This window comes from Phaethon lepturus, unplaced genomic scaffold, assembly GCF_000687285.1.
Source record: "Phaethon lepturus isolate BGI_N335 unplaced genomic scaffold, ASM68728v1 scaffold44415, whole genome shotgun sequence".
Taxonomy (NCBI): Eukaryota; Metazoa; Chordata; class Aves; order Phaethontiformes; family Phaethontidae; genus Phaethon; species Phaethon lepturus.
Genome location: NW_010543417.1, coordinates 25,001 through 38,050, shown reverse-complemented (window position 1 = coordinate 38,050; position 13,050 = coordinate 25,001). Strand labels below are relative to the sequence as shown.

Genomic DNA, 13,050 nt, shown 5'->3' with positions numbered 1-13,050 from the left:
CAAGTCTAATTAGTTTGTTGCAGTTTTTACTATATTGTGAATTTTTACACCGAGTGTCCTGTTTTGGCATAACAAAGGTCTAAGTGCTAACGAAAAAATCCCCTCACTTTAGGGGGAACTATGGCTGCCATTGAGTTTATTCATTCTATGTCTGCTTGGGCATTGAATGAGAAATCCAATACCTGCAGTGCTTGCACCATGCACTAACACTCAACAAGCAGGTGTTTCAGTCTCTGAATAAATGCTTTATACTGGCTTAATTTAAAAAATTTAATCTGCTGATGTCTACACAAAGATTTCTGCTGTCATTTTAATTCGTGTTTGACATGGCCAACATTGCATACGAAGAGGACCCTGATTCTTTGGAGTCATTTCTGGTTAGCCGTGTTCTGTATATAAATGCATCAGTCATTCTAGCTGATAACTAGGCATCAAAACCCTATTTCATAGCTAACTCCTAGGTGGTACTGAACTGCGAATAGGTGCTTTGCTGCAAGCTTATGACACCTGCAGTTTTTATTAAAATTTTTACCTTTAAATGTAACTTGTAGTCTTTACTAACATCTGATGTAACTGCTGTTTTGTGAATCCATGTGCTCTGTTCACCAGATACTGCTGGGTATATAGCAAAATTTCTTAAAAGTAAGCTTCTACTTTTACAACCTATGTTTATATAACAAGCTGTTTTCCTTGAAGTTCTCTGCAACATTTCTTGCTTTTTAGGAGAATCAAATGCTAGCAGAACTTGTGATCAGCTGTTTTGACTTCTACTGAAAAGATGGTATAATGGCTTACTACTGCACAAGAAACTGGATGAACTTTCTCATGAAGTATATTTAAATTGAAACAGCCTGTTCTAGTGTGACTAAATCTTCTGGACCAAATCTGTTCTTTTTATGTTGAACTGGAGTTAGTTTAACCTCAGACATCTTACTCACAAATGCATTTATGTTATTCCTTCCCTGTGCTGCTGAGAGGATTACATCAGTTATAAAATAAAATGTGGCTAGTTATTTTTGTTGCCTTGAATGATTTCAGAACTGTTTTTAAGAAAGAAAAAAAAACAAAACGAAAACCAAAACAAACCCAACTTCTTTAACTTTTTCTAGTTACCAGTTTAGAATCTCCATAAAAATTAAAGTCCTACTTGTAAAATGTTAAAAAATACATATATGTTTTTCTTCTTCAGATAATATCTCCTACGGCGTTGTTTTTGGCTGCGAAAGTGGAAGAACAGCCACGGAAACTTGAACATGTTATTAAAGTAGCACATGCCTGTCTTCATCCGCAAGAGCCACAACTGGATACAAAAAGTGATGTAGGTGGAAGTCATGGTTTTAAAGATAATCAGATGACATTTCATCTAATGATCTCTTACATTGTCTTGACTGGATTATTGCTGTCTGCAAACTAGAAAAAACTTTTGGTTTTTACAGCATTTAAGTCTTTTGTGTTACTTTACATAACTTATTAAAGACTCAAATATTTGTGCTATGAAACTTGAAGAGCTTGTTCCATCTTGAACTTGCATTATTTTTAAGACTTCTACATGTATAGCAGAAGACTAGGCTGGACGTTAAATAAGAAGTTTTATGTGCGGTTCCGTAAGTTCCACAGTTTGCACAGAGAGGAGTTCAGGATGCTGAACTCCTGTTTTCCTCAACCTGAGCCTCACTGTGCACCGTTGTCTGCATTCTCTTTTCAGGGTTGCAATACAGTTGTCAGTTGCTGCCTCTGCTATACCTTGGTCGTCCTTACATTTGCCAAAGTTTGTACAGCTTCCACTTAACTTTAGTTCACATGTTCTTCCCTGAGATGAGTCTTCCTGAAACCAGACATGAGGAAGTGTGGTGGAAATGCACCAGAGCTGTTGTACTTGAAGGTCAGGCTGAGCTAGTTATAACCTGCTGGACCTCAGCTGACGTGTAAAACTATTTGAGCACCTTTGCAGTGCTGCTGGTTCTTGGGATGACACACAATGTGTACACAGGTGTTTGAGCCCACAAGCTTAAGCTAGCTTAACACAGGCCAACTGAGTATCTCCAGCTGTATTTTAAAGTACTTGTAAAATGGATTATCTGCCTAGAGTTGATTTGCACTGGCAAATTACTTCGTAATTCCTATAGCACCCCCATCTTCCCAAAAATGCTTTGCTGGAGTAGATTATATGAGATCCAGACTAAGTAAATCTTACTGTGAAAGATGGTTAGGCTGGTGTAACACATACTGGTAGATGAAAGTATTAGCACAATGAAGTGTTCCGAGTTGTCAGTGTCGACTGACTTGGGTAGTGGTCTTAACTTGTGTTGCTAGTACGAGTATCCAAATAGGAAGCGTATGATTAAAATTTTGAGACAATAGATAGCTACGTCTTGACCTGTTTGCTTATTTGTTTCAGGCATATCTTCAGCAAGCCCAAGAGCTGGTTATACTTGAAACAATAATGCTTCAAACTTTAGGTATGTCTTTCTAAATATCTCCTGTGCAGCCAGCTTTCCATGAAAGAAGTAATGGGACCCAAGTAACTGGATTTTTGATGTGCTGTTGGTACTCTGGAATTTTATTATTTTTGTATGCAAGTCTGACCCGAGAATTTAGTTTCATATCAGGAGTTCTGTTGTGTTTATTTTAGAGAGAAAAAAGGTGTATCTATACTTGCAAAATAGGTGTTTCTGACAGTTTGGTGGGGTAGAAATGTGTATCCTTCCAAATACGTTTTACTCCAGAGTAGTAACTACGTTGATATTTCTTTATATAAGGCACCATGTTACACTGGTTTACCTGTGTATGTGTTCTGAAGCAATTGGGAAGAGCTTTATACCAAGTGCTCTTCCCCATTTTGCCTTTCAGTAGAAGAACGTTATGTAATGGAATGGGGTTACTACCCTCAACATCACAAGTCATAGTGTAACCACTTAAGGGATTCAGGTAATCCCAAAATTTGAAATTGAATGTTCAGATAAAAAACTCTTTTGACTCTAAAGTAACATAGAGACAGCTGCAGGTAGCAGGCCTGAAAACACTGACTTACTCAGACATTCTTAAATAGCACTTCGAGCATGTTGTTTAAAAAAAAAAAAAAAGCTAACAGTAGTGACCTAATTCTTAAAATAGCTTCATAAAGGTTTCGTAAGTCACTGACCTACAAATTGACTTAATTTGTAGTTTCACAGATGCAACATGTTTAAGTCCCAGAAATCAATGAATAAAGTGTGTGTGCATGGAGATGTATTTCAGTGTGTCTGTAATATAGCTTTTACTGACTTAATGTACTAGAGATTACAGTTATGTTCAACTTTAAAAATACGGTCACTTCCCAGGTTTTATATATAAATGTGAGACTTGAGATTACCGAAGGAATGTTTTACTAATTGATCTTGAAGTGGCTATTCCACTTCAAAAGTATGAAAAGGTGTGGAATAAAAGGCAGTTAAATAGTGTTACTTGACTTGCAGTGCAAAGTGCAAGCATTTTAGGTCTGTGGGGAAACAAAAGGGGTTTGTTTTTTTTATTTTACAGATGCAAATGTGTAATTCTAAAATGTATTCGTAACCCTTCAGGTTTTGAGATTACCATTGAACATCCGCACACAGATGTTGTGAAATGCACGCAGTTAGTGAGAGGTCAGTGACTTTTAACCACTTCTGTAAGTCCTTTTTTACCTTTCCAGTAAAATTTGAAGGTGATGTTATTTGTCTAATATGATCTTCACTAAAAAAACTCTTTGGATAACAGTTAAAGATAATTACTAAAAGCTTGATCTTAACCTTTAGAGTTTGATAGAGAGTCCAGTTCTATCCTTCATCATTTTTTTGCTTTCTCACTAGCTTTGATTTTAATAATGTCTGTTCCATGTTTTCTCAAATGACAGAAGCAGTTAGTAGTTGAAAACTGTGTAGCCAACTACTTAGTATTGTTCTGGGTTGATTATTTTCACTCTTACTAAGTGAAGTTTGGTCTGCATGTTCGTTGATGGCTAGTGCTAGCTTTCTGTCTTAGCATATTTTTTCGGGTAATGAACTGAAGAGAGTGCATAGCAGGTCTGCTATCACATGCAAATACTTCAAGATGTGACTAAATTGTTTTTCTGGAACAGGGTGTACTTACTTATTTTGGATGGTAGCACAAAACCCCAAACCTTTTGTTAAACAATTGTATCCTCTAACTTGTATGCAGCTCATTAATGTGACTCTGGCTAGAAACCTGTTTTGTTCTTTAAATATTTTTTGTTGAATTTTGGCACACCTTCTTTAATGCTTAAATTTATTTCCTTTGCAGCTTTAAAAAAAGAAAAAAATCCTCTCATAAGATGGAGGATGAAAAAATCAGGAATCGGTTGTAAAAGCACCTAAAACAAGCTTTTCAGTTTAATTATGTTCCTTAATGAAGTATTTGGAAATTACTAGACCAGTTGTTAGTCTTAATAGTAGCTGGTTTTTGCAGTGAAAAATGCAAAGTGCCTCAAAGTTTTGGGGTTTTTTTTTCCTCTATAAAATATAGGAAAGTTAGGTACAACTTCATCATGTTAACTAGATCTGTTTTGTGGTAACTCTAGAATTAAAGTTGTTCTTTGAAGGAAAAGTATCATTTAAAGTAGCTTCCTGGTGTAGTGTCTTCAGAGTTGGATTCTGAGGAGGACTGGTGCTGGAACTTATTTGCACATAAAGCAGCTTTATGGCTATTCTTGCTGTAAGATAATAATTCTTTACTTTCTGTCCAGATTTGGTTGTGGCTCAGTGCATTATTCTAATTGCACCTAAAGTCTCAGTAGTCTGCATCAGCAGCTTTGTAGGGTTTTGCTTCAGATTTTCTTAGCTGTTGGTCAGTATAAATGTGAGCACATATTTCACTGTTTTGTGTGAGCCCCTGCTCTTCTGCTCGGTGTTTGGGGCTGTGGGGAGGGGCAGCAGGCAGCAGTGTAGCTGTGTCAGGATTTCCATGTTTGCAAGCGTATTTGACTTGAACCTACATGAAGAAAGTCATACTGATACACAAACTTAACTTCTTTTGTCAAGGGTAGATACCACTCTATAAGGCAATTCAGCTTTTTCCTTTGTTTTGTATGCTACTTCTGTGTACTGATAAAATTCATGAAGTTGAAAGTACATGCTAATTTTTAAATTTGACATTTTAAAGCTAGTATTTAATGTCAGCACAGATTAACAAAATACTCAGAATTCTAAAATTATACCAAGTCGTGAAATCTGAAGACTCCACTGAGGGCTGAAAAATCCATGTACCTCAAGGACTGATGCAAAGCGAATGTAATACATCTGGTACAAACCTGCTTACTGGAGTAGGTGTGTTCCTTAGTATGCGTGTATGCAAATGATATTCTTGTCAGCATATGCCCTTCCTAGGGGTGGTATAGGCTGTGAACACAAGACTAGAGTACCTCATATTAAAAAAAAAAAAAAAAATCCATAAATTAAAAACATTGAGCATGAAATCTGTAGTCATGCATGCAAGTCAAGCAGTTAGAGAATAATTGCCATGGAACATTAGTCTTATGTATTGAGTGAACAAAGAGATGGGCTTGTGGGCACAGTGATATATCTTCAAAGACGCAGTGGTATGAATTTAGTTCTTTATCTCTTAACATTTATTTATTGGACAGTGTGTTTTTTTAATGTGAATAGGGGCAATGCTCAGATATCAAGCTTAAGACTTGTGTTAAGCCTTTAGCTCTAAAGGGATCAACTGAGAAGTTAAAGAAATGCAAGGTTGCTTCATCCAGTTCTGGTAACATGTCTTCGTGGACAAAGAGCACTATTTCAGAAGACAGTGATACCTTTTTTATTAAAGGTGATTAACTTATCCAAGACTTGTGATTAAAACCTCCAACTGTATGTTTGGGGAGAGAAGGAAGGGAGGAATAAAACATGGCTGACTATTTAAGTACCAAAAGAGAGGCAAAGTTAGCTGAGGTATGCAAATATACTTAAGGTTTTGGCTTAGCATGTGTGCACTGCATTGTCATGTGGTGAGAAGATGCCCTTTTGCTGGCTAAACTTAAATAGCTAAGAGGATGTCTGATTCTCTGTATCACTTTTTGTTGTCTTGCATCCAGGGTAATGTGCTTTCTGCTGTCACTGTTACCTGTATTAATCTGTAAGCTACACCCTTTAAAATCAAAAGGGGGGGAGGGGGAGGTTCTGTTGATGATGCTCAAAAGATTCAGCCAAGTCCTTTGTCAGAAGACTGTCTAGTCTCGTATGGCATACCAGAATCAATTGCTGGAAGCTGAACATGAACTAATAAGTGGGAATTGGTGCAAATAATTGCTTCAACACACTACTAAAGAAAAAGTTGAGTTCTTAATCTCTTAAGATTGAAAGCCTTTCTGAAGGCAGTATTAGACAACACAGATCATTGTAGATAAGGGGTGACTGGATGTATACATAATGCCTCAAGATGTTCAGACATAAGGTGTCTAATTATTCCTTCTGGTTTTCAAAGATTCATGGGTTGATGAAATTGTTTCATCTTTACAGTTTGGTCAGTATAGTAGACGAGGAAAATGGTGTGGGCTCAGTCTTTTTTCTGCACCATTCTTCCTCAGTGTCAAGAGACTGAGAAGAGGAGAGGACCATCATTCCTTAGGATCCCACAGGTCCTCTAAGGAATCTGAAGGCACTGGATCTGTGAAGACATGCAGCAAGCTTCAGTGCCCATTCCAAGGATGCTCCAGTACTGGAGAGAGAAGAAAAGAGAAAAGAAAAAAGGAGGGGGGTGGGGTGGAACAAAACAACCAACCAACAGAAAGCCAACAACAAAACACCAAAAATTTTTCTGGTGTCAAACTACCTTACTGGCTTGAATGCTAGTTGAATGATCAGCAGTGAAACTGCCCTACTGCTGAGACCATGACATGGTCCTCTTAGCTCTGGTGCAGTATCGGTCTGTTCCCAGCCTGCTTCTGGTGGAACTTGAAGGGGAGGAATCTGTATCCTCATCTCCATCTTGGGAAGTCTTCAGTCATTCTTTTTTCTGTGTTGGTACACAACCTTGTTTTGGAAGAGAAGATTGGATCCCAAGGATTTCTAGGATTGTTCTTGCCACTCCACAGGTTATCAGGTATCTTGAACACCCATGATCCTTACTAATCTTCTGTGGAAATTGCACTGTCACATTCTTCAAACGTACCATAGTATCTGTGTGCATGGGTGCCATTGGTTAAACTAAGCTGATAAAGACGAGTTCAGCAGAAGAGGAGATGAAAATCAATCAGCTTTTTCAGAGGGTATCCTCATTAGAAAAATTTAAATCTTAGTATACTAAGTGGTGTGGAAAGATCTTAAACACTAGCTGCACTCCAGCACTGTTATGTGTGTCCTTCACATTCTGAACTTTCACCTCAGGCTTTTACAGACCTGTTCCCAAGGTTTAAATACTTTCAGGAAAGTAAAGCCACCAGCACTGCTCAGACCTGAATGCCTACACCATGGCCGCCTCAGCCCTTTCCAGATAAAACAGGCATACAGCAACATACCTCCATTCAGAGCCTGTGGCTTTTTTCCTTTTGCCCAGAAGGACTTCAGCAAGCTTTCTCTCTTCTGATGTTGACTGGTTTATCTGCAGTCTCCTCTTTCTGGAGAATGCTTACCTATATTGTCAGGGTCCAAGACATAGCCAGCTACCACCCTCCTAAGGGTGGCAATCATGTTTTCATGATTATCTCAAGATCCAAGATAACCTAGTGTTGAAGAAAAGGCTCAGATATCTTGGAATTGCAACCGGTTGAATTGTGTGGCTATGCCCAATAAAAAGCATTTTGTTTTCCAGTTGGGAATTTCTTGGAGACAGTAGTCTTTTGGAAGGTGTGTCAGACAGCAAGTCCTGTTTCAAACTCTTGATTACTACTTTGGTAATCCCCTGCCTTATGGTTGCTTCTGCAGCAGTGAGGCAGGGTGGGTGTTTTAAATCACTCACAAATGATAAAATATAAAAGTGGTTATTAATGGCTGTGTCATAGTCATCAGCCCTGCAACTTGAGAGTTGTAACAGCTCTGCTGGCTTGTTTTAGCCTCTGCTTCAGGATTATTTTAATTTGGAAATGCACTTTCCACTACTATAAAGGAAATAACACACTGAAACATAGGAACCAAAATTCGTTAGCTTTAATTTTAGTGATGGATTCTACTAAACCAAAGCTGTCCTAAATGTAAGAGACGAGTTTGGGACGGATGTTTTCAATTGTGCGTTACCATAGGCTTTAGCTGTGAGCTGAAATTTCTTGCGGGTTTTGTTGATGATTCAACTTATTTTCAGGTAAATAAACAGTATCATACTGCTTGTAGTACAGATAAGGTATTTAGTACATTAATTTTTGATTGAGGCTAAAATGTGTGTTTCAAGATGTGATTCTTTTCTTCCAGGTATGTGTTTTGATTTACTCAACTTTCAAGCCGATGTTAAATAGAAGTTTTCTGGCATCTGCTTTTTTCCCTTGTTCAAAAGGGACATTTCAGTGAGAGTAGAGATGCTTCTTGGTGCAATCCCTTAATTCAAACATGTTGTAACTTTACAGAATATAGAAATCATTGAAGATCCTTTAAACATTACTTTGAAAAATGAAGAGCAAGACATCAATTTCAGTCTTATTCAATCATTCTGTATTTTTGTTTGTTTTGTTATGATAGTCTCATTTCACCTCTTTCTGGTAATACTGCCTTACATTTTGTTGAAGAGAGGGAGAGGAAGAGTTTGAACTCCATGGTTTTCTGGCATGCAATTAGCATTATAGTTTGCAAAATAAATATTATAGTGTAACACTGTCACATTGTCCGGTCACCTTTTGATTATTATGGATTAATAGAATTTGTGTGTAGGAACGGATCCTGTTACCTTGCCACTTCCACGTTCTCAGATTATGGCACTGCCCGGTTGTGTAGCATAGAGACAAATCTGATTTGTACTCCTTGGCAATCATTAGAAGTAGAGTTAAATCACATATTTAATGTGCTTTTTAAAATTAAATTTTAAAAGCCCTTTCAGTCTTTCTCAAACTTTGTGGAAAGATTATTATTAAAATAAAAGTTTAACAATATTCCCTTTGACATAAAATTCAACCATACGCTTTCTGCAGGTAGCACTGATTTCAAGTGATAGTGTCAAAGTAAGAATTCAATGAAGGCTGCATTCAATCTTCAGTTAAAACCATTGTGCCCAGCTATTCCATTATATGCATGTTACAGTAAGTTCTCTTACTTGAGTGAGAAGCATTGGGGGTTTCACTGGTAGGGGTCAGTGCTAGATGGCTGTAACAGCCTAAATTGTTAGTTTCCATTTCTGGCACGTTGCAGTCTTGCGTGGGGTTTTTCCTGACTGTAACTACAATGAAGCTGTTTATTTTCTATCGAAGCTTTGCTATAGGTTTAACAAATGTGGAGCAAAATGTTATGAGTACGGTGCTTTGGATTAGAGGGAGCAGAAAACTTGTTTCACTTTTTTACCATCTAGCTTGGGAGCTTGCGGTGGTGTAGGGCTTTGGGAGAGAGGTACGGCTGGTTTGGGGGAGGTGGTAGGCAGGGGCGGGGATGTTCTCCAGCTGTCCTGCCATGCTCCTCTCCAGGAGCAGACCTTGCACTGTGCTACGAATTTGCTTTTACTGACTGCCTTACTGCAGTCCCGGGTTACTTACTAGGGGTTGTCTGTAAATGGGGGAGGGGAAGCAGGTATTCCTAGGAGAGAGCACACTCATGTGTGAGGTGTTTGCGGGGTAGATAAGCAAAAGGAAGCTGTCCTGTGGGTTGCACGGCGGGAGGGTCAGTGAATCAATGACTGGTCCATCTCTATTACTGAATATAATGGACTCTTCTGTATCTTGGAAAAGATTATTTTAAAGGGTAGTTAGCTAAATGCAGATCAGTTCTGTGGAAATAACCAAGTGGTGCTTTTTTGATAGTAAAACTGTTTTAATTTTGGAATGAACCTGACAAGCTAGTGCAGATACTTAATCTCTCTGTTTTTGTTTTCTTACAGCAAGCAAGGATTTGGCACAGACATCCTATTTCATGGCTACCAACAGGTTGTTATCCTGAACCTCTTTGTTGCACTGTTGTAGCACACTATAGCTTCCTTTACTGCAGGGCCCCCTACATGTGTCTTACCCTTGTTGCAGCAGGAGACTGGGCCATCTACAGTGGTGGTACCTTCCTGTTTGCAGTGCGGTGTATTGTACAAGGGCCTGATGGCACAAAGGGGTTAAATGCACAATGAGAAGTGTAGTGGTGCTTTCTGATGACATTTTCTCGATTGTGAGTGCATAAGTCTAAAATTGGTAGCCTGAATAGCAGCTAAAGATTACAAAGAGCTAAACTTAACCTAGAAATTCGAGCATCTTGGTAAGTACAAAATTATTTTTAGTTTACACTTGTAGTTAATGGCAGTTTTCTCTTAACTTTAAATATATTGATCCAGTCTTAACTTATAAAATTGTAGTGGGCCTAAGATCTTTCCAACTAGCTGATTTTTTCCTTTCACATAGACTAGTAGTCATCCAATGTTCTTCCTTTTAGAAATAGCTCTTTAATCTTAATGTAGAGTTTTAAAACTTAAGTATTTACATTAAATTTAAAGTTCTAGGATTCCAAATGGGGATTGTGTATACATAGCCTGTTGTAGAAAGATGGAATTTGAGATGAGACTTCAGTCTTGATTTCTCGATGACTTCAATCTGCTTCTTGTAAAACAACTTTGAGATTTATTTAAGCGGATAACATTACGTGTAGATAGTTTTTAAGCAGTATCTGCTGGTTATTAGAACCCTTCCAAAGAAATATTTCTTGGTGGTTCCTTGATGGGCAAAGTTCTGTACTTGAAACAGCTCTTAAGAAAAGCTGTGATAAAGAAGAGAAACTGAACCATTGTGTTTGTGCTGTGCCAGCTGGAAGCGGAAGGAGACTTTACAAATACCACAAATACAGGCCAAGTGAGCGCTAAGCCCACAAGTAATTCACATGGCCTCTTGCAGAGCTGTTGGGTACCTTCTTCTAGTTGTCTCGTTCAGAGACTGCGTAATCAGCTATATGCCTTTTACTGTAAAATTCTAATTGATCATGTTATACTTCTTCCTTTTTATTACTTAAGTACAGTAGAATAACTGGTAAATTTATTTACTGTTCATCACACTTTTTATAGCAAAAGCAAATTAAACTTTTCTACCAGATAACTGCCCTGCCCTTTGTCTTCTTAAGGCAGTAAGGTATCTAACAAACTTAATCAGAAAAATGTACCATGAACTGATGTTTAACTGCTGTTGCTTGACAGGCTATCTTATTCTGTATGTTAATGGTTGATTCGTTTGGGTTTTCTGTTTTACATGGTTGATTTCCTTTGGTTCCTCATTACGAAATCTGTGCAACAGTCTTCACCTTACTACATTCTGTCTTCAGTACAAGCCTACAGTGATAGCGTGTGTGTGCATTCACTTGGCCTGCAAGTGGTCCAACTGGGAGATTCCAGTATCAACTGATGGAAAACACTGGTGGGAATATGTAGATCCTTCAGTTACTCTAGAATTACTGGATGGTAAGTAATACTGCCTTTTCACAGCTCAAAATTCGAGGGCTTATTAATGTAAAAATGGGAGCATAGTGTAGTAAGGGCATAGCTTTAAGCCTAAACTAAGTCTCACGGACTTCACATACCAGATCCCCAGGTGAGAGAAAGGTATAGGAGAGGGGAGAACCTCAGAAGACCAACTTAGTTTTGAGACCCTTTTCATTTCATCCTGTGGGCTGGGGCATCCACATGCTTTTTGTAGGTGCAAACCTTGCTTTTAAGTGCTTTCCAGAACCAGGAAAGAGATGGAGATCTACCAGTGCAAATCCATGCATTCCTGATCATTCTGTATGCATCACTGGTCCAAGTTTATGGCTTCACCCAGACAGCTGTTCTTAAGGCTATACATGAAATTGCTGTTACTTATGAAGGTAGTTCCATGTTAACAGTTGGGTATCGCTTATGATACTTTAAACTCGTGTAAAACATATTTTTTCTTGTTAGGTGGCTTCTTCCCAGAAGATAGCATTTATCTAGAAGACCGTATACCTGGAAGTTTACTCTCTTTTGAAATAGTACTTACTACAGTGGAGTCTGAACTTAGGGCCTAGATACACTGCTCTAGTGGAGGTGGTAGCTTCTGGGGCTTTCAGATTGAGATATTGGACTTTGCTGTTCGTTCTAGAGTGAAACATTTGTTTCAGAGTAGTGGCGGAGGCCTTCAGGCTTGGTATGGCCCAGCACAGCTCCCCATGGCCTGCTTGACTCCTGCTGAGCCTTTGTTTCTTAATGGCAGTTTTTTGGGGTTTTTTTTTGAAACTGGAAACTTGAGTACATGTTCTGTGAAGCACAGAACTAGAGTGAGCTTGAAATTGCAAGTTCAAGTGTCTCTGTCTTAGTAGGCTTCTTGAAGATGTATCTGTAGTTTCAAACACCACCCTGCCTGCCTTCTCATCTGGCTTTTGGTTTTGCGCGTTTGGTAAGCATGCATCATTTTGCGTTTTAAAATCCCACAAGATGTGTGCTGTGAGCCCACGGTGTACACTGCTTGATTCTTCAAGCATTCATGGAACCAGTGCGTGCAATAGGCTCGGGCAGACCAAAGTGCTGAGGCAGTTTTGCACTTTGGAGCAGCGTAGTTTAAAACTTGCTTGTTGGAGTTCTGGAGAAGCCAGTTCTTCCAGACCTGCAGGAGATCTACGTTTGCATTCAAATTCTGACTGTACCTAATTATTTTCAGCTTGTGAGTAAAATTTAATTTCAGTGGAAAGTATTTTTATTTGCAGCTGACAAGCACGGAGACCTGCACTTCCTAGTGGACATAGTAACTGCAAGGATCTTTGGTTTTCGAACACAACCAGCTATTTGCCTTGAACACAAATTAATCAAAAACTATTGCTTAAAACAGGGTGCTTCAAAGGCTTATATTTTGTTCAGAGCTGTTGTTCCTGAAGTTCAGTGGAATGATTGAAACAGTCACTTAGAAATTTACACTTTAAAGGAAACTTCATACAGGAAACGCCCAAGCTCAATGGCAAGTATCTT

The 13,050-nt window shown here is 38.5% G+C and overlaps 1 protein-coding gene across 1 annotated transcript in view; it reads left to right on the top strand.

Annotated features, from left to right (window-relative positions):
- Positions 1-326: 326 nt before the first annotated feature.
- Positions 327-13,050, top strand: part of CCNT2 (cyclin T2) — a 16,177-nt gene continuing 3,453 nt past the window's right edge. Inside the window, exons 1-6 of the mRNA XM_010288351.1 lie at positions 327-377; positions 1,190-1,318; positions 2,399-2,459; positions 3,561-3,623; positions 9,985-10,030; positions 11,369-11,532. Of these exons, the coding sequence (XP_010286653.1) occupies positions 327-377; positions 1,190-1,318; positions 2,399-2,459; positions 3,561-3,623; positions 9,985-10,030; positions 11,369-11,532 (514 nt within the window). The remainder of the gene's footprint in view (positions 378-1,189; positions 1,319-2,398; positions 2,460-3,560; positions 3,624-9,984; positions 10,031-11,368; positions 11,533-13,050) is intronic.